We start from the raw sequence: 21327 nt of genomic DNA on the forward strand, positions 1-21327 counted from the left end.
TAAGTGAACAATCCATGTGGACCAATTTATTGCAAAGAGAAAGAGAAGACTAATAAATGTTCTCTCTTTTCTTCTTTTGTTTTCTTTTTTCTCTTATGTTATGCTGCTTTACTTCATCTTTTAAAGTATTCTTTTTGTGAAGTGCTCGATTTGATTAGTGGAAATCAGAAGAAAATACCAATAATTTCACATTGGATCAAATGTTCCGCAATATTTTGTGGCCACAAGAAAATAAATCCACCAAATGTCTTATAAAAAGTCCTATAAGGAGTATTTCAAAATTTTGTAGATTGATGGAATTTCCGTTGAAGATTCACCTACCTGACGCAATCAAACTCGGTGTTGTCGCGAATCCTTTCAACCACAAAACCGATGGTGTTGGCAAATCGTTGGGGTGAGTGCTCCACCCTGGATGGAAGCAGGAAGATTTCACCTGAAAAATCAGGTTCTCTTCCTAGATTAGGTGGACTCTTATCTAATCTATGCTTAATCGCAGATAATGGACAGGTATTTTGAATATATCATCGTTAGTATAATCAACACCAGAAACTCTGGATTTTGATGTCATCGTATGTCGAAGAGAAGAATTATTTGGAATGGACCTATAACCACCTTCTTTTATAGTGATATCGCGTGGTTGCCCACGCTCGATGACCTTCAACAACATGTCGCCATCATATTGATAGAAAAACTGTAAAAATGAGTAGAAATTCATAAATATAAGAGGACGTAACTTCTTTTCATACCTCTTCTCCTTCTTCCAAGTGATAATCTTTCCGTGAATTAGGTCCTCCTACATAGAACACTTTAAGCTGCTCTGCGAACCTGAACCGTGTTACAAGTACTGGTTGTTTAAGAAAGCGAAAAAAAAGAGAAAGAAGAAGGTACTGCAGTATATGTAAATATATATATATATATATATAGGTTTTACATGCATTTGTTGCACACGGGCGGCACAAAATCCTTCTTGTTCTCCTCTATCCATTTTTCGACGTCCACTGTTTCTGCTTGCATTGAGCCAGAAGAATTTCTGTCGTCAGTGGTTACTTTTTAGTATTTTAATATCATTTTTTGATATTTTAAAATAAATTAGATTGCTGCTGAAAATTCTTCTTAGGCGACTTAAGAAAAAAGCACAAAAAAACTGGGCAATAGACTAGTGGGAACCCGCGCTAGACAGTGCGGCTGTTACGACAGTTCCCCGAGATGACTGATTGCCGTGAATAACATCAATACTACCCGTAATTTACGCAACTCCATATAGGTTGTCGCAGAAGGAACTCATTCACCTTCTAAAGGAAAAACATTCTGCCCACTATTTGTGAGTTGATAAAGTTATAAGGTCACTGCAAATGGTAAATGTAATCCTGAAATTTTTACCAGTATTTTCGACAAGGTGCCTTTCATGCCTCATATGACGCTTTCAAATTGTTCTGGCAAAGGGAAGATATAGATCACTTTTGCGCTTATCTGTAGCCTGATTTTGTTGGTAACTTCTCGAACTCTAGCTTGCAAATGAGTTCTTATTTGTGTAGCAAACATTTCGATGACCGTCTCTGAAAAAATCGACGCATGGTGGTTATTGAATTGTCGCGTAATATCGTGAAAGTTGTAGGATATACTTGGAAATCGTTTACATTGCACTTCATTGTTAATTGGGCTTGTTCTATTCCTACATTTTGTAAAATTCCTAACTGTTTTTTTCTTTTTTTTAACTTGTTTCTTGTACACATTGCCGTGATTGAATAATCTTAACAAATACGTTTTTTGCAGGTGGTATGGCGCAGTCGATTAGTGGTCCATTGAAGCCATGCGGTCGATGTTTCGAATCCGCGCTAGTGCCAACCAAACCTCTCATCCCTCTGGGGCCGATACACTGATACAAGACTTGTCTGAGATAATAAAAACACTTACCTGATACATGGCCTAGCCCCCGCAAGTAGAAGTCGAGTTGTTTACACTACATAGTTATGCGTTCGTAAACGTGAAGCGATTCTGATTTGAAGTGAACGCGCTGGCGCATTCCAAGCGAATTGTATAACGTCAGGAACTTCTTCCTTTTCGCTTTTTGATCACTCTTCAGACAAGAAATTTGTCGACACGTCCTGTAGACTGTACAGTAAAGCAGCAGTAGACAACTTTTCCTGCATTCAAATCACAATGAACTCTAAATCTCATCGTGAAACTTTAACCAACTCGCTGACGAGCAAGATCCGATCTGACTTTGATTTTGATTTGACACTTGTCAACAAATCAAAATCAAAGTCAGATCGCAACAAAAAAAAATAAAGGCATTTTCTTTTCAATTTTGCACACGAGTAACGCAAGGTTGAATCAAAAAGGCTGAACTAATTACATGTTCATCCACGAATACAATTAATATAATAATCCTCTCAAGAAAAGCTTTGACACTTACTCAGCGGTGTTTCCCATTCGTTACTAACCCTATGTGGAATGTTGCCGCAGGAAAACCATTCACATTACAGAAACTGACTCAATTTCGAATTCTATCAATTACCACTTTATCAGGTAACAACTGTGAAATTCTTCTATATCGGTGTTTTGTATGCTAAATTAAAATTTTCATTTCTTACTCACACTGTCTAGGAAGACTCCCGAAACTAACCCAGTGCAGTACTAAAAACTTGATAGTTAACAAATACAACCTTCAAGTCAGTTACACGTTGATAGATTTTTTTTTCCTTGAAAAGCACTATTTAGACATTACATCAAAGAGCAATAGCTGGTCGGTCATCTTCTTCATCAACTCCGCCATCGCGTTCGCGGGATTCGATATACTCACAAGTAGTACCTAGTTTCTTGTGTAATTTTCCAAGGTTTCTTGCTGAGATTATTTTGCAAACGAACGGTGTTTTTGCGTAAGGTTCTGAGAACTAAAGATGGTATTGAAGGAAATGAGCTGAGTCGTCCATACAGAAACGAATAGAAACTATAGGGAAGATTGACGAAAACCTTTGATCCTTCTACAAGTAATGCAGAGTCGGAGAAGTTTTCGGATTCAACTTTGAGAAAACTCGTCAGTTATACAGATAAACAAACTCTATCTCTCATCATAGTGAGATTCCCCTTCTATATCGTCGCACAACTTAATTTCTTAGTCCGCCAGAAGGCTTTATATTCGCTGACTCCACCCTCAACAACACTAAAACAGAAAGTCCAAAACTTGATTCGTCTTCAGGAGATGCGTTGTCGCGGTGGAAAAGACTTTATGGTTACCGCAGTGCGCCTTGTGGAACTAAATATTGATATAAAGTATTGTGGAAAGAAATATTTAGCTTCGCGTCCGAAATATCTTTACCTTGTTTGGAAATAAAAAGGTTCTACTGCAGTTTTGCAGACAAATACATCATTCCAATACTCTGGCTCGAGAACAGGACGAACCTCATCATGTGACCCATCTGGAAGCTCACTGCATTCGCTGTCCATGTCTTCGAAAAACTTGAAAGGAAAAAACTCTGGAACAACGTCTCTCTTCGTGGACGCCTCTTCACTCGAATATGTTGGATCAAGTAGCCGCGCAACTACTCGGGAGTCTCACGATTCAAAAAGTGGGCATGGAAGCATAACCGAAAGCTACTCCGATGATTCCAGTGGTGATTCCGGATACAGCAGTGAGCATATCTGGCCTCCTTAGCTTTAAAGTGTTAGAAGATGGTTTTTTTTTCAACTCAGGTCGACCACACCCTTATCGACGAAGTCGATGGGACAATTTTTATGATGGAAGAAACTCGTACGCAGAATTTGAATCAGCAGAATCTCCTAAAGCTAGAGTGAAAATTGCAGTGAGTTCTAGACATTTTTACAGGGAGTAACAAATGAACTGCTTTGAATAGCACTTCATAACTTGTGAGTGATGGAGGGTCGCTTGTCAAGTGATGGAGGTTTAGGTAACTAGAAAATTTTAGCGTTTGCAAGAGGTAAGAGGCCGACAAGAATTCTTTCCATGAAATCCTCGACATGTCGAGTTACTGTGCGGAATTTAACTTACATCGAACAATTTCCTTTAAAGTCACAGGAAGCTTCAGAATTTCCATCACTGAAAGTGAAATGTAACAAAGAGAAAATCGAGTAATTTCCTTATCAAACTAATGATTTATTCAACTAAAAATGAATGAAACACCCTAATGCAATTATAGGGATCTTTAGTAGGGTCAAAACGACATGAAACACGTACGCCGTTGCGTACGCGGCTTCTCTCGAGGCGCTCCGGTGGAGCGTTGTGGTAAAACCCTCGCTGGCACCCACCACCGATCGCTGCAGTTTGCAACGGTCCCACCTCGGTTCCAACTGCTACCTCCATCGCGCCGTTTCGAGCGCGTACGCAAATGCACCGCAATTACATTTGTAATTCAAGTCGTTTTGACCCGACCATAGCAGATGTGCTACAGAACTGAATATTCGTGCAAATGAATGAACCTAAAATAATTAAAAGCGCAATTAAATACGTTTAGCGAAAAAAATACAAAACACAAAGGGCTTGTAATATTTTGATTAGTTTTCTTCTGGGAAAGAATTGGTCTCAGACTTATTCTTATTGTGTGCTTGTGATTTGTGTGTGATTTGATAGAAAATCCACCTTTGAAACCATTTAAAACCAACAGCAAATTGATGCTTTTGTTTAGAGAACAGTTTCGGTAGAACATCGAGGTAATCCAAGTCTTTTAAATTATGAGAAAGAATTTACGGAACTCAAGCGCGATAAATCTCCTTGTAAAGAATGGAATAAACGTTTCCCAGAAGGAACGATAGTGGTACGTTTCAATGAACAAACTTCTAATTCTCTTTTGTTTCCCTCTTCTTAGTTTCCAAATTGCCCGTCTTTCAACGCTGGAAAATCCAGAAGATGCAGTCCGGTCAAAACGAAGCATGAACAGTTGCGTAAGCGACTGCGCGCTCGAAGTGGTGTGGTGAGGACAGCGGTTAAAGTCGAGATGGAACCATGGCGAACTGCATAGATGGGTGGCGGTAGCGAGGATCCTTACACGACCCCAACCGCTAAGCTCTACCGCAAGCGCAGCCGTTTGCGCAACTCTCCGTGCTTCATGTCATCTTGACCCAACTATAGATGGCTTTATACAAAAAAAGGAGCTAATAAAGTAGGCGCCAAACTCTTGGATGCCATTTTTCCTGCAAACTTCTCTTGAAATATGATTGTAGAGGATATGGATAAACAGGGATGGCAGCTCACAATTGCTTGAGATTGTCCCTCTTTGTGTGTAAAAACCTCAGTTCCTTTGTAGGGTACCGCATTAGTAAACCGAAAACCTGGAGATTTCGAGCTTGTTGATGTTAGGCCAACTGAACTTCACACTTTCGTGTGAAGAATCTTCATAAATCTATGAACTGTTACTGTGAGTCACTGTCCAGAGTGTTGGCACACAAAAAAAACTATACAGTAAAGGAGTATAGATAGCTTCCTCCATGATGAATCTGTTACGACACATTTTTGGCAGCAGTAATGATTCATACGTTAAGGTATACACAGACGGATCGTGCATCGACAACAGAGCATCTGGGTTCGGTGTGTATTTCGGACCCGACCACGAACTAAATAGGTGTGTGGACACTTTCTTGGCACTTGATTTGCAGAATTCTAAAATTCCTACGCACCAGCCAATTTTCGACTTCTTGTATTTGTAATTTTTTCATGAATATGACAAGGTTGAGTTATTTCCTGAGCGAATGCATATCTGACCATGTTCCTGTAGAACCAAACCAAACTCATAGGCGAATTTATAAGATCTGATTTGATTTTCATGGGATTCCGAAGATGAGAAAATGCTATCTGAAGCAGAGAAATTCCGATGTGTAGTAGAGAAAATTCATTTCGGAAGTTTCGGACAAACTGCTTCGCGTTAGAATTTCTCCTTGTTGTGAATCACTTCAAGGTTTCTCGCGACGACTGAAGTCTTCCGAAGGCAGGACATTGGGAGCCGACGAAAAAAAAAACCACCGTGCCTAAAGGATAGAAACGTTGACTGAAATGGCTACAGATGGGGCCTTATATCAATACAAGGGAAGGAATGGAAAGGTCAATACAGTGAGATGGAACACCATCACAAACGAGTAAGATATACACGCTGTACAGATTAATTCAGCTCTTGCTCGTGATTACTATCCTAGAGAGCTGCGGATATATGAGTGTAGGGAAGGAACACGTGGTTTCACGACAGTAGACGTTGTAGACATTCGGCGTAAACATGGTGAAATGGTGCTTGACGTGCAGCTTTAATCACAGGAGACAATGTTGCGTAGACGAGACGTTTACTGACGAAAGTTGACGAAGGACGACGACGTTGGGTGACCAGAAGATGATTCAGAGCGACGTGACATGTACGAACACGTTGTGGATAAGTGGCTCGACGTAGACAGTAGACGATAATACAGAACGATTTCGGCTAGACATGGGTGCGGCTAAACGATACGATCGACACAATACCCAAATATGAAGAGGCGAAGAATATAAGCTAGCGGAACGAGGTTAGGACGTGACGAATGCTTCGGTCTTTCACTTTGTTCTTAGTAGGGGAGTAAAGCCGAAAGATGGTTGTCAAGCAAGCGATGGGACGTTTACTTTAGTCCTTTCCCAGGAAGAGGAGGTCGTACAACTGTTATGTTAGATGGACGTAGTGATGAGAGACTATGGTTGTCGACCACATGTCGGAGAGAGAATAATATGGAACCTATCTTATGCGTAAGCAGCCCCGACGAAGTCGATTACTGCGGTCGTGCTTAGCGAAGGATGGTGACGTATGCGGTGATGTTTGGCGACTAAGTGTTATATGTGGTTGCTGGCAGATAGAAGCTATAAATGCCGCCTGTTTCTTTGCCAGTTGTTTGTCACAATTGCTGTGTGGCTTGCTTTGCTTTGTAACATTTTGGTTGAAAAACAGTGTAAGATCGTGTACTACTTTTTAAGCAGAACCAAGATTGTTATTGATCTTTATTCTGGCTAACGTTTCGGCGTCGTCACCTTCTTCAGAGCCTGAAAAAATCAAAGACACATGTAATCTACTCCCTCAAACGCCTCTTCATCCCACAAGATATGACTTAGCAAACAGATTATTCAAAAGCAACGTCAGAAAAGCAGACCACCATAGCACTTACCTTGATAGCCACAAAATCGTGATGTTAGCGGACCATCAGTTGTTAGAGTTGCGCCGCTAGTATTAACTAGTAACGATACCCCTGCCACTGACCCCGTAGGTCAAAACCCGCAAAGGTCTTGATATGGCGCCAGCTCGTTGGTCACAGCGATGCATTCTTCTTTACGATTCATGATTGGACTTTTGGCCGTCATATAAAACGCTTCCAATGTTTTTCGCGCTAGAACGTCTGATTCGCGTGCTAAGATCGTGACAGCTATCTTGAAAGGGATGTTGTCACTGTCTGCGATGAGCACCTAAAGGGGATGATGTTTTTGATTTTACGAGTCCGTCTAGGTGCTCCTTGGCGCAGATACATAGTGATCTACCTGTTTCGCCAATGTACTCAGCCCCACATAACTGGTAGGTGATTAGATAGATAACTCCCGATACCACGCCATCACCCTGCCTCTCGTTCGGACAAGGATGCAATTAGGTGTCTCACAAAGTCTGTCATAGGCGCGATTGCGGACTAGCTGCTGCTTCAGGTTCACACGTGGTATGTCAACTACTCCTACTGAGTCTTGCAGACCCACTTGTCGTAAGCTTGCTCGCACTGCATTGCTCATGTCATCCGAAATAAAAGGAAGGCAGAAGGGGATCTTTGTTGTTTGTTCTCCCCTTTGGCACCGCCGCTCAGTTGCATGGCTCCGATTTGAATGAGAAACCTTTGCTGGGTACCCATTGGATTGAGCAGTGTGGTTAGCCATGTTTATGGAGACAATGCGCCCTTGGGCCTCATATGAAGCTGTTGCCGCTGTCTTAAACATATTTTCAATGACTGACTTTTTGGATCTCCAGGGGTGCGCCGATTGATAGTGAATTAGAATGTTTTTACAACTTGGTCTTCGATACCATTTTGTTTTCCAATTTCCCCTACACAAATGGACCTGGACATTGAGAAACGGCAGCCAATTGTCTTTTTCTCTCGTGAGCTTTATGTACTGGGATGGTTTATTTAAGAGATCGAAGCAAGTGTCCATTTCAGCTTGTGTTGGACATACAATGCAACAATCATCTATGTATCGACAGTACAGTAGTCAATCCCAGTAGGTAAAGTCGTGTTTGAGGGTGGCGGTTGCCTACAAGTAGCTGACAGTGAAATGCAGTGAAAATATTGCACTGAAAGGTGTCCACAGATGTTGCTGTTGTGTGTCCGAATGAAAGGAGCTCCTGCGTGGTTTTGGTACGATGCGGTGGCGGCGTAGACGCGTAAAAAGTTGGCGTATGACTAAGTAAAACTTAGGGCATGCCGCTGTGGCTGCTTGTAACATGTGCTCTATGCATGGTATTGAGAAGAAAAGTTTATAAAGACGGTCTACAAAGAAGGCGATTTTGTTCGGTATGGTATTTATGGTTTTGTATTGTATTGTTGTGAAGACATTGTGGAAATGATGAGTATGGATGTAGTCCACCGCAACCATAATCTTTGTGATAGATTTCTCAAGGTTCCGTGGATATCGTAGCAACTAAGAAGGATTTTGGTGATGGAAAGTACTTGCTCAGATAGATAAAGAATCTGGATAGCAGTTTTAGGAAAGCAACAACAGAACGATCGCACGGTGGGGTGCGCATGCACGACAATTTGTCGAGAATAGCTGATCGCACGCCTGCATTACACGATGCTTTGTGAAATACGAATTCAAATCCTTTGGTTGTTTAGGAGGACTAAGAAATTCAGTATAGAACTTGAATTAGGCACTGCATGTCACGGATACCCAAGATTGAAAAATGAAATTTTCTAAGGTCGGAACGTATCATTGGCCCAATACATAATAGTGGCCTAGCCGAAATTTTGGGCGCACAGACAGCATTAAGATCATTGCGGAACTGGCGAGGATACAAGTGAGTAAGAAGATTGATTTCATCACCTATATTTTTAGTCTTTTGATTAACATTTCTGTCCATGGGATATTTCTTGAGGAATGAGTCTGTCATCCTGCGAACAGACTTCCTTCCGCTGGTGCAAGCAATGAACGAAAGTGTCAACGATGGAAGGTGAATTTATGTTTTGTCGTGAAGGTTATCCAGAGTAAACTTTATAAGACAGTCTCCACGTCCTCTCTTCTTGGAAGGTCGGCATTGGAAACAGTGCTTATATTTTCTTGTTATGCGGACGAGGTTTTGGTGGAACTTTATTATTGGCCTGACGTTTCGACAACTTCGTCTAAATCAAAATCCTGAAAATGGTTCGACCTTTTTAATGTTGTGCATATCCCATCATACTCCTTCTCTCTTCTTGCTAAGCCTCGACTTCCTTCTAAGTAGAGTACGTAAGAACTCCAAAAGGAGAACAAACTGAACAATCTCACCGACTAGCTAGTCTAGCGTATTCCAACACATTCTTGAAGATTGTCAGGTCTGTTTGTTCTCCTTTTTGAGTTCTTGCTTGGTGTAATTAAAACGATACTGAGCCTCGGCAAGGAGAGAGGAAGAGTTTGATGGGATATGCATAGCATCAAAGACCTCGAACCAGTTCTTTGATAAAGGCGTAGTTTTCGAAACGTCAGGCCAACAGTAAAGTTTCACTAAAACCTCGTTGGCATAGAAAGAAAACATATATATTTTACAAGATAGTCAAAAAGTTGTTACTCGTATTATCAAGGTTCGGGAACGAAATAGAGGAAGTACGTAGTTTGGCAGAGAGCTTCCCTCGGGGAGTGCAATTCGAACATGTCTATGCGCACGATGGCGACCCTGGTAACGAGCAGGTAAGCAGTAACACAAGGCCAGCAACACTTTTCACATAACAACAAATACTTAGAATGCAAACTCAGGCTCTCGTCACTTAACAGTAAGTGACTGCCTCCTAGAATACGCAGAGTTTTCTTCAGGCAGATACATTGGCTCGGATCGCGACAGCGGATGCTAGACGTGCGTGTTCTGCAAGTGCTTCAAGATGGCGTTATGTTCCAGGAGCGGGAGGAAGAGAAAGGTCGAGAAGTAGGAACCTGAGGTTTCGTTCACGTAATAGATCACGTAGCGCAAGTTGGGGTGAGTTTTCAATTCTGATCATTTTGCACAAATGTAAGTAACACTTGTGTTGGCAACAATTGTTCCACATCATATTTTCATAGGCGCTTCAGTATTCGATTTCATTGCACATTTAACTAAATTAGAACCCCACATCTGTGACAATCCGTCAATATGTTCCTGTTTTTGTGCAAATAGTATTTGTAGTGGGCATACCATCACACGAATTCCTCCACAGCGTTTGTTTCGAAGCCACTCATAAAATCTAGCCATTGCCACAACATAATGTTAGGCAAAAACGATAAAAAGTACATTTTTAATATTGCACTGTCGCAAGGAAATCAACAATAATTAGTTAGTTGCTGGGTATTGAAGGGTGAAAACAACACGAAGCTCGGTGCAGTTGCGTAAGCGGCTGCGCTCGAAGCGGCGCGGTGGAGAAATCGGTTGGAATCAGGGTGGACTACAGGGAACTGCGGTCGCTCTAACTTACTTTTTCCTCTTAGTTACTTCAGTTCACATGTCATAGATCCTCCAAGACTAATGCTTAGATATTAGGGCGCCTATCAATTTGATTATTTCCAAAAATGAGGGCGACACTGAGTGCTCCCCCCACCAACTACATTTTACCCGGGTTTCCTCGATTCTAACCGCTACGCTTCACCGCTTCGAGCGCAACTGCTTACGTATCTGCACCGTGCTTCATGTCGTTTTGATCTTACTATAGTTATGACGGCAGATTGTAGCTCAGGGCCGACTTCTGTTGAGAACACAACGAATGAGAACAAGCAGATAATAGGAGCAAGTTTAACGAAATAACTAAAGAATAGAGACGAATATTGAGGGGAAAGGAGATGCAAATTAGGAACATGTGGACTTCATCTATGTTTGTTTGAGGGCGAAAAACCTAGAATACAAATATATTCGCTGCTATTATGTAAAGTCCAATCATATTCATGACGTTATGTTTGTGTAGAAGTCGAACTGCGGCAAACTTGAACTTTACTTCTTGATTAAAGGCATCACCTCATAAATCTGAGGTGGTACTGGTTTCAACTGGGTTATGCCCGTACGGGGCCGTCGATTATGAGGAGGAAGGTGATTTCGTCCATTTCTACTTAATTGGCACTCTTTCTTCAGACAGAAACCGAGCTCGATCTCGCCATAACAACCGGGATCACATTAGAAGCCATAGTGCATTTGTTGCTGGGAGACGACGCTGACCGTTGTGAATCCACGTTGATGCTCTTCTTAAAGATAGATATATAAAACAAATGCAGTATTTGGATTAACACTAATAATTACATCTTAATAATGTTTAATTTGAACTCGTTCTAGATGTATAGTTGACAGAATCACAATAATTTTGCTAGTTAACATGTACGGAATTTGTTGTAATTCCAGTAGGCAGTGCTGAGTCCTTTAATTCAACTACCAATTTAGGGTCACTGAATGCATTTCCGATTCGCTAACAACATATCTCCACACACTTTTTGAATACGGGCTTTACTAATACGTGATTGTCACCTAAGACGAGCATTCACTAATGAGGTTATTTGCCGTATCTTCTGCCTTTAACAGCAGCAGTGTCTCACTTTGTCAACTACTGTACAATACTACAAGTTGTGTTTAGACACAGTAATATGAAGGATACATTCATGTATCTTCCTTCAGAAAGGTTTATATCATGCCGGTTTACCACATGATCGCCATCGTTGTAGAATGATGTACATCGTTCACCATTTAAATCAGCACCAGTTCAAAGTCACATTTACTGCCTTCTTCTTCCTCGGCGAAAGTTGTCCAGCTTTAGGTGCATAAGCACAAACAGTTACTGGATAAATGTAGCTAAGTTAACAAAAGCAAGTTCAGAACTCAGTCGAAGTTTTTTGTTGGCCGGATCTGACTGCTTCTAAAGTGTCTTAGCAGTTTTCGGCTTCAGGTCACTCCTATGTGGCTGCACGCGGGAGTCGAACAAAGACATATAGTTATAGAAGTTTTCTGCATTTCAAGCTAAGCTGCGCCAGCGATATGGCACTTATGTTGCCTATTTTATCAGAGAATACAGGTTTATTCACTAATTTATGTAGCAGTTCCAAAGAACTAATAATGAGACGAGTTCGTCAAAACAAGGATGTAAATTTCTCAAAGGTATAATATTCACTAAGGGTTGAACTGTGTAACCTTTGTTTCTCCATACAAGAATCTACGCATACAGAGCATTTCTATGATGGTTAATGTTTTGTACACCAGCGCAGATAAACATTAGACCCGCAGAATATTTTAGAAATACAAGTTTTTCCCAAACGCAATATACGAGAGAGTTCAAAACATTCAGTATGGTTGCAACGAATTTCGCATGCATAGTACATAGAGCAAAGGGGGGTAAAGATCTTTCGAGGTTTGAGCAAAAATTTGTGACTATGCATGATTCAAAGCCAAGTACTTTGATGACATTTTTTCTATGGGAGCATCTTCTAAGCAGCAAAGCAAGTCGACCACAACATGATCCGACTTCGGTGATGAGCTTCCATATCTGGAAAAATATTACGTTTAAATTATTTCGATGTAGCTGAAGAATCAAAGAGACAGAAAGAAAAAGAAAATTCTAGGTTGAAACTACTTTGTTAGATTGACAATAGTAACGCAATACATCGTGTCGGAAAAGTGGATGTTGTTCAAGAATCGCGTGCAACTGCAAAATAAAGGCTGTCGTTAACTCATTACTGATTAAGAACCAAGAATTTCGCTGTGATTTACTTTGTAGCGCAATCCATAGCAAAATCCTTGTATGGTTGTGAAAGCGATTTCCAAGCCCTCTGCTCGAACTCTTTCAAAACCTGCAATCAGGATTAGGATATATGTGAAACTTCCTCCTTAGTAATTGATTGTATATAGTATTTTAGCAGACTATAGGTGAATGTGTTTTCGCATCTTCGCTGTGTTCTGCTTCTTAAAAGTTGGCACTGACCCTTGGAAGTGGAAATACTCGGCTTTCCATTTCTAAGACAATGGATTGGGACCGTGAAAGTTGACGTTTAACGGGTGTTTTTTCGGTTGTTCCATTATTTTCGCGCTGTGGATTCGAGGAGCATTTTGCTAAAATCAAAGAACAAATTAGCTGTGTGTGATCCCATGAGGCTGACCACATCAACACTCACCTAAAGTCGGTTTATTTTCTTTGACTGAGCCTTCCTCCTCGACTGATTGCAGTTTTGGCAGTGGTCTGAATACACTGAATTTAGGTTACATATACATATACATATACATATACATATACATATATATACATTGCCATTGTCAGATCGCTAACATCCTTTAGGAGAAAACCTAATATATATATATATATATATATATATATATATATATATATATATATATATATATATATATATATATATATATATATATATAAAACATATATATTTTATATATATATATAAAAAACATATAAAAAATATATATAACCTATATATATATATATATATAAAACATATATATTTTATATATATATATATATATAAAAAACATAATATATATATATATAAAACATATATATTTTATATATATATATAAAACATATAATATATATATATATATATATATATATAGGTTTTCTCCTAAATTCTCCTAAAGGATGTTAGCGATCTGACAATGACAATCGCGAGACTATTGTCGTCAACAAGTGACGCCATTGAAAAACCTTTAAAAAAGTTTGCTCCTTATTTTTTGCTGCGATTTAAACCGACGGCGAAATATAATGTAAGCCAAAAATTGTAATACAATAAAGAAAGTATTGCACACGTAAACTATAGTAGAGTCAAAACGACATGAAGCACAGTGTAGACGGCTGCGCTCAAAGCACTGGAGCGTAGCGGTTGTAATCGAAAAGGGGCCCTTGTTAGCATCACTCTTCGCTGCAGTTCCCTATAGCCACCCTGATTCCAACCGTTTCCTCCACTGCGCCGCTGCGAGCGCAGCCGCTCACGCAAGTGCACTGTGCTTCACGTCGTTTTGACCTGATTATATGTAACGTCGAGAGCGTTGTAGAAGTGAATAAGTGGAAAAATAGAAAGCGGTTCATGTCCACACCCTTAAACCACTTTGGTTTCAGGTTATAATGTATTGGATTGAAGAAGTCACTCTTGACAGAAAGTTGACTCTTCTCAATCTTTTCTTCTTCTTCTTCTTCTTTTTAAAAAAACAAGAGGCGGAAAAGAATGTAAAGTTTTCACAATGCTCGGCACAATTACCCGCCCTTAATAATAATTGAATAATTACAGCTCACGACTATTTCTTACTTGATTTCCTTGTCCTTCCGAGAATCTCCGCTGGAAGAGACATCTAGAATTTCATGGATGTGGAGCATACCACCCTCCAGTCGTAGTGCTTTACATGCTGTGAGCCAGTGTGCTCGACATGTTGGCACTAAGCCAAGGAACACACGATCGGCGACAAGACAAGGTGTCACCTGAAACTCAGTCAGGTTTCATCTCAAAACAACCAAAAGAACTCTAGTATTTGATGAGCAATAACTTTCTAACCCTTCGACTATCCCCCTCAGTAACTATCATGCGATCCTGGACGTTGTTTGCTTCAGCAGTTCTTCTTAGGGCTTCGCACATGTCGTCCGACCAATCAATGGAGATCACTTGTTTTGCTCCACAACAGATCAAGAATCGAAGCGAGTAGTAGCCAAGGCCTGGAACACCTTTTTTCACAAAACTCTACCTCTCACTCCTTTTCGATGTGCAGAGATATCACTGGAAAAGAACGCCTGTATCTTTTTAACTACTAGAAAGGGTTCTCTCCGCGGGGTTTATCGATGTTGGACTTTTTCACTACTAGGTAAGGTTACAGATGTACTTTACAAGAACTGAAACGAAAATCAGGAGATATCCTCACGAATCCAGGGTTAAGAAGGTTAGGGAGCATCGTAATGTCTCAGCGTACCGTACGCAGCAGCTCTACCATAATATGCGGTGCAGTCAACTGAAAGAGTGTTCCCGTTCGCGCTGTCATTCCTTGGGCTGCACCAAATACCCTACGTTTGCCTGCACGTTATCGAATATTTCCACGGTGGCTGCCCTTCAGCTACTTATGTAGAGGAATAGACTCTCACCTGCATACATATCGACAACAGTTTCTCCGTGACAATCCCAGTCAGATATCCGTTGCATTTCTGGCACTTTTTTGTTGTTGAACACTCTTTTTGACGCATCGTATAAAAATCTGTAGGAGTATTTACTTCAACCTCTAAGTCTAATTTGGTTCTATGATGAAACACACCGTATTCCCCTATCGTCGACATGTTCAACCCAACCATGCTCTCCGTACAGTAAGTCCACATGAGGCGTTCTTTCGTCATCATTCCCGATGAAACGTTTTCGCCCCAGACGCGTAATATTCAGTGATTCAGCCACAACACGCCATAATTCTCGACCTGTAAACTAAACATTACAGGGAAGCACACCTAAATTTCTTCCCATATATTCAATATGGTATTTTTTGTTACGCTTCACCAGATGGCTTGCGTCTTGCGGTCATAAAAAACCTATTTAAAAGAGCGAACATTTTCAGCACGCACAGTCATTTCCAGACCGTAGACATTTGTGAAGTTTTCCTAAAAAAAATATGTCCTCAAGTACTATAGTTCGCCCAAAATGTTTATCGTGTAACATCTTATACTCAGTTACGTACAAGACGGCGCGGTTTTCATGCATTCAATTGTGGCTCGCGCACCAGCTGATTTGGAGCACGAACAGTGAGCTAAAGGCAGCATACCGAGGTTTTGCGGTCTCTCTACAAATAGATAGAAGCAGGGAATAGTTCACGATATCAGCGCGATCACGCTCGATTCTCTTCATTCTGCAGAACAACGGCGCCTCGTCGCCCACGGGACACCTAACGCCCCTGAGAGCACGATTCGTGCCACATCGGCGTGGGAGCTGATAGCCAACAGCCCAATGGCGTTGTCCATCCCGCTTTCGCTGTTCGCAGCAACTCGTGTTTGTGATGTGTCTTGCGTCGAACACGAACGACTTGCAGTGATTTCTTTTATGGTGGGATATTGATTATTTGTGTACTACGCACCGCCCCCAAGGCTAAAATAGCTAAAATAAAGTTTTAAGAAAGAGACTCTGATTCCGAAATCAGTAGTCCTACACTCTGAAAGCCGCCTTCGTTCACAGGCGAATTCGTTCCCTTGCTCATCAAGCATGGCTAGCGCGCAATTTGTGAGAGTGAGATTTCATTCTCAAGATTCTCAGCTCTGCATATTCTTCGAAAACACAGCGGCTGTCTGAAACATCCGCGCAGAAACTTGCAGAGGACGAACGCACTAAGATTGAACTTCTTTACGAAAAAAACTCAACTGCAGAACAGAAGATAATGTTGTGCAATTGGATGAAAACACTACCTCTTAAACCAATCGAGAAAAATCAGACAATATTGTCATCAACATCAACTGATTTTTAAGCACGTCAACAAGGAAAACTAGATGTTATCCTTCCAGCTGTACGCTAACAATCCTCTCCCCGGTGGCAGCGTGTGTAACATAGTTTGCTTGGATTCGTGCACATGTGTTTCTAGAGTGTTTTATTTCAGAGGACCAAATTACTGCACAATAGATGATCTTTTGAAGATGCTTAACATAAATGCTATTTGAGGATTTTCGTACCTCTCAAACAATAAGAAAATGTTTTAAGCTTATCACGTTCTAGACACCTTAATTTACTGTTTTCTTGTTTTTTTATTGAAGCATTGCATTCAAAAAAGAGACATTGTTTGCCAAGAGTAGACGAAGGGTAAGACTCGAATACTTTTAAAAGATGAAATCAATCGGTGAGGTTTTGGAAATGGAAACTTTTTTCCACATGTCCAATGAGTGGATAAAAGAGTTGGTTTATGGGAAAAAATCACGCGCGCCTATCTCACACTAGTTATGCTATGAAGAATTTGTCTGATTCTATGTTTTTCCTATTCTGTTTTCTCTTTTTCTCCAAACCCTGTGTTTCAGCAGCCAGAGGTTTCTCAAATACGAAGCTTCATTGAGGAATTGGCTATGATTACGTCTAAAATTTTCGAAAACTACATTTTTAAATACACCATCTTCAACGAAACAAACAAATACATTCGCAATGACTGGTTCTGAATCCAGATGGAATTGCTTGGAATCGCTGAGTGCTCGAAGTGATGTTGTGGAACCCTTACTCCTCTTTGCAGTCCGATTGCAGCTAGTGAGGAGCACAACTCAATCGCACGGCGGTTCGTGCAAGGGAAAGCAACCATGACAAGATTTAAGTCGTTTTGACCCGACTGTATGTCCAAAAACAAAGATCATACACGAATGCTCACCAATATACCTCCAGTTGTTGTGTGTGAACGAGTTCTGCGGGAAAACAATCATGTCTCCGTGTTTCTCCCATTTCTTAGGGAGATCTCTTTGCATCTCATCATCCCATAAGCCTTTGGACGACGCAAGTGTACGCACCTGTAACATATAAAATACTACGTTTGAGATTTACTACATAGATGTGTGTTGCAGGGAATCCAATGGCTTTCGTAGGATGTTTCCCTCACTTGCTTACACTTTTCTTTGTTTTTTTTTAATTACTTTATTTCCTTCTCTCGAATTTCGTTCTATCGTTAATAAGTGAGGAAGTGTTGGTTTATGTTGAGGTGGTTGGTGATCAAGATTAGCACAAAAGTTCCAGGAGGATTGTACGGCAATCTCTGTAGAAACAAGTTCCAACGAACATGCCGTTATTGTTGGTAACGGCCTTGCAGAGCAAATGGTTTGGAAATTCCACCAAAATGTGAATCCCCACTGACTGATATATTGAAGTGGGGAAAAAGTTATTATAGATGCAGGCGCCTTAGATAGAGAGAAGAAAAAACTTGCGAAAACTCTTACGTTCTCCAACATTGTTCCAAACGTTGACACCTTTGAAAGTTGGTCGATGCTTGATTTACGTCCCACTGAAGAAGAATATATTCTGATGGTGTGAACAACACCGTAAATAAAGGTTAACACACCTGACTCCAGTCCAGGATGTCTTTCATCCTTTCCATTACTCCTCATTCTAATCAGAGGCGGATGTTTTAGCATAATCTAGAAAAACGTTTCAAGAGTAGTTGAAGGAGAAACACTTGAAGAAGCAAGTTGAAATTTTACGAAGATATTCTGTCAAATGTTAAAAACCTCTTGGAATAATCCGCAGACGTTAAGGTATAGTAGTTCATTCGCATACGGTGATCCATCACGTATACATTAATACGCAGTGACAAATAGTGGCTTCTATTTTAATCATTTATGATTGAAAGAAGAAATCAAACGCTCAAATTTCCAGCATGATTATTCAAACACATTGTTTCTCAGTGAGCGCAATTTTTTAGCTCCGACTATTTAATACGGAAGCAAACATCAGTTATTTTCGGAAAACCACCTGTTCACTCGCCACGAAGAGGACCGCGTCAATTTCTACTGCAAAGAGGCTAGGTGCAGAAATAATGTTTTATTTTGCACACTGCCCCTTCTACGGTGCACCATCGGTACATGTAAATAAATAAATAAATGAACAAATAAATATCAGGATCAGCGTGACGCTCCGCGGATGAAATTGCTATTACACCTTGAAGCACTGGAATCCCTAGCAAAACACAGCGCCTAAGAAACATACATATACGAGTAATATGAATTGAATCAATTAAAGGCATCACCCCACGAATCTGAGTTGGTACGGATTTCAGGTGGAGTATTCGTATACGGAGTCGTAAACTATAGAGAGAAGGGTGATTCCGTCCTTTTCTCTACCGTAAAAAACGGCCCGGAAGATACGGCTTCGAGCGAACCGGCGCGCTATTTTCTACAATGAGTTCGATTGGAGCGCCCCAACCTTGCGCACGCGGCGCATCTTCCGAACCATTTTTTACGGACCCTCTCCATAATCTACTATCCCGTATAAGAATACTCCACCTGAAATCCGTACCATCTCAGATTCGTGGGGTGATGCCTTTAACCTGAGCAGGTGAGAAAGAGCTAATTCCACTCCACTGGTATGAAGGGGTCGCTGGACGTTTGTCCTCGCACGTTGTGGCTTGCTTTGCTGAGAATCGCCTCATCATTATCACTTGAGCATTTGTAAAGATATTACAACTGCACTCGACTAGCACCGAACTATTAGTGATTTGTTGTTATAGTTCACTTTACAACAGGTACTTTCCTCTGCAAATTGAAATTTCACTTATCGCTGTAGTTATCGAATGCAATTAAAACAAACTGGTAAGTTAAATATAAAAAAAGGTTGGAAAAGGATCATCAACGAAGGCGGGAGAATCCTCAGAGACTCGGTTGCTTGCATACTGCATCTGCAGTTTGCAAAACTTTCAGAAAAATGAAAAGCGTGACTGTTTGATGGCAGAATACTTATTTGATTCTCTTTTTTAAACCAGTCTATCAGTTAATTCCTATCCAGCCTTTCTCATCCACTCATATTCACGAAGGCTCATCAATTTTGAAGAGCTTTGAAGAACCACTAGGAAAGTCACCAGCTCACTCCACCACCAGGAAAATCAAACCATCTATGTTACTAACTCAATTTAATAACCGACTTTTATCAATAGAGGCGTCCTCCTCAGACAAAAAGCAAATTATTCGATGCATATATGATACTGTGCACTTTCTTCTTTGCTACTCCAACTTCGAAAGTTTTAGTGTTAAAGATTTCATGGAAGAAAGACCGAGAATAGCAAGGATGACGAGGAGCACTGTTGCGTTTGTGGTTCATAATTACGTTTGGTAATTCTGGGGTGGTAAATTCTGACGATTAGAAATCTTCTCCAGCATGAGAGAACCAAGACATTGAAACGCGGAGGGGGAACTCCCGGAACAGAAACTAACGATCTGATGGGAAGAAGACAAAAGCGAAATCAGCAATCAGAAGAATTCCTATGTATTTGATTTGAGACCAAAAATGTGGGACAGTCTAGACAAGTTGAGTGCAATTAACAGAAAACAGACAGAAAAAACGAAAACTAGGTGCTGCAGGAAAAGCCGAGCAAACAGATCCCCTTCGAAAGTGGACAAGACAGCGTGGAGAGCTGAGTCAATAGTGAATTGCAATGACAGCAATAGAACAGAGTGAGTTAGGTGATTCGGAGAGAGCAGTTGCCTAACAGTCCTTTGAAAGTTCCACTTGTTTTTGGTCCTGAGTCAAACACGAGTACAGGGAAACTAGCTTGAATTCGTGCAGTGGTGATTGAAAGGAGCTGAACAGTCCCCCCTTCTCCGCTCACCTCAACACTGCACAAACCGTGTACAGCAAGATTACCAGCGTAAGACCAAAGTACTCCAGATATGTTAGTAGATTATAATATCACAATTTGATATTAGGTATTGTGGGCTGTTTTTTAGTATGATAACTAGACATGATTTTCCCTTAAATTATGTGTGAGATATGTTTGAGAGGAGGATATCGTGAACAGAACTACTGACACGTAGTTGTGCTGTTTGTACTAAACACAATTAAGCATTCGTGTAAAGATTCAGAGAGGTGCGAGCTGAGTGTGCACTGCTGTGGCAAGTTCCGCAAATATTATAAAGTATGTTGTTTTCTAGCCAAACCCATCGCTTCGAGGTTAAATGCCTGTACGGAGACATAGGGTTCTTGGCAACAAACATCTCCACGCAAAGTTCCCAGAGTTTTCGAAGCAAAGCAAAGCAAGCAAGCACGTGCAACAGCTTGAATGGCCATGAATGGATTTATTCTGAACGAAGTACACCAGGAATGATGTGAATGATCGGCTACTAACATCATCATCATCATCATAATTTTTTTCGACTTTCCAAACTGCGAATTATTATAAACTCTACAGAAACTTCTGTAATTGAATTCAAAGAATTAGAAAGTTACAACTGAGAAGCTCAAAAGAAGTGTCAGGGAAAATATCCCAAGCCAGAATTGACCGCAGAGCATTTGGTAACACTTCATGAGAGAAAGATGTGCAGAAAGAGTATTACATTTGCATTACATTTGCAGACAAAGCATTTACGGAAATATGACCGTGTAAAGAAAAAAATCGAGCATGTGTGTGGCATGTAGCTCTGTTTACATGACAACTGCTCCCTGGATCCGTTTCAAAACACTAGGATTTGAATACATAAACTATATTTACCACTGTGACAACG

At 40.6% G+C, this 21327-nt stretch overlaps 3 protein-coding genes across 3 annotated transcripts; 1 reads left to right on the forward strand and 2 right to left on the reverse strand.

The window, feature by feature from the left end:
• Positions 1-164: 164 nt before the first annotated feature.
• Positions 165-1014, reverse strand: RB195_014194 (uncharacterized protein; the record flags this gene model as incomplete). Its single annotated transcript, XM_064204348.1, has 5 exons — positions 165-261; positions 322-433; positions 613-691; positions 747-825; positions 932-1014. The coding sequence occupies 5 exons, from the start codon at positions 1012-1014 to the stop codon at positions 165-167; spliced, it is 450 nt and encodes a 149-aa protein (XP_064060229.1).
• Positions 1015-2447: 1433 nt separating this feature from the next.
• Positions 2448-11362, forward strand: RB195_014195 (uncharacterized protein; the record flags this gene model as incomplete). Its single annotated transcript, XM_064204349.1, has 12 exons — positions 2448-2529; positions 2608-2672; positions 2722-2805; positions 3359-3632; positions 3694-3803; positions 4644-4772; positions 5497-5576; positions 8913-9011; positions 9090-9164; positions 9772-9877; positions 10001-10160; positions 11280-11362. The coding sequence occupies 12 exons, from the start codon at positions 2448-2450 to the stop codon at positions 11360-11362; spliced, it is 1347 nt and encodes a 448-aa protein (XP_064060230.1).
• Positions 11363-12560: 1198 nt separating this feature from the next.
• On the reverse strand, positions 12561-18249 carry RB195_014196 (uncharacterized protein; the record flags this gene model as incomplete). The annotated part of the gene is made up of 12 exons (XM_064204350.1): positions 12561-12675; positions 12763-12834; positions 12900-12979; positions 13111-13238; positions 13301-13365; positions 14441-14610; positions 14684-14841; positions 15262-15371; positions 15429-15582; positions 17496-17631; positions 18055-18119; positions 18177-18249. 12 exons carry the CDS (start codon positions 18247-18249, stop codon positions 12561-12563), a joined length of 1326 nt encoding a protein of 441 aa, XP_064060231.1.
• Positions 18250-21327: the final 3078 nt, after the last annotated feature.

The sequence above is a fragment of the Necator americanus genome, chromosome V (assembly GCF_031761385.1).
Source record: "Necator americanus strain Aroian chromosome V, whole genome shotgun sequence".
NCBI lineage: Eukaryota > Metazoa > Nematoda > Chromadorea > Rhabditida > Ancylostomatidae > Necator > Necator americanus.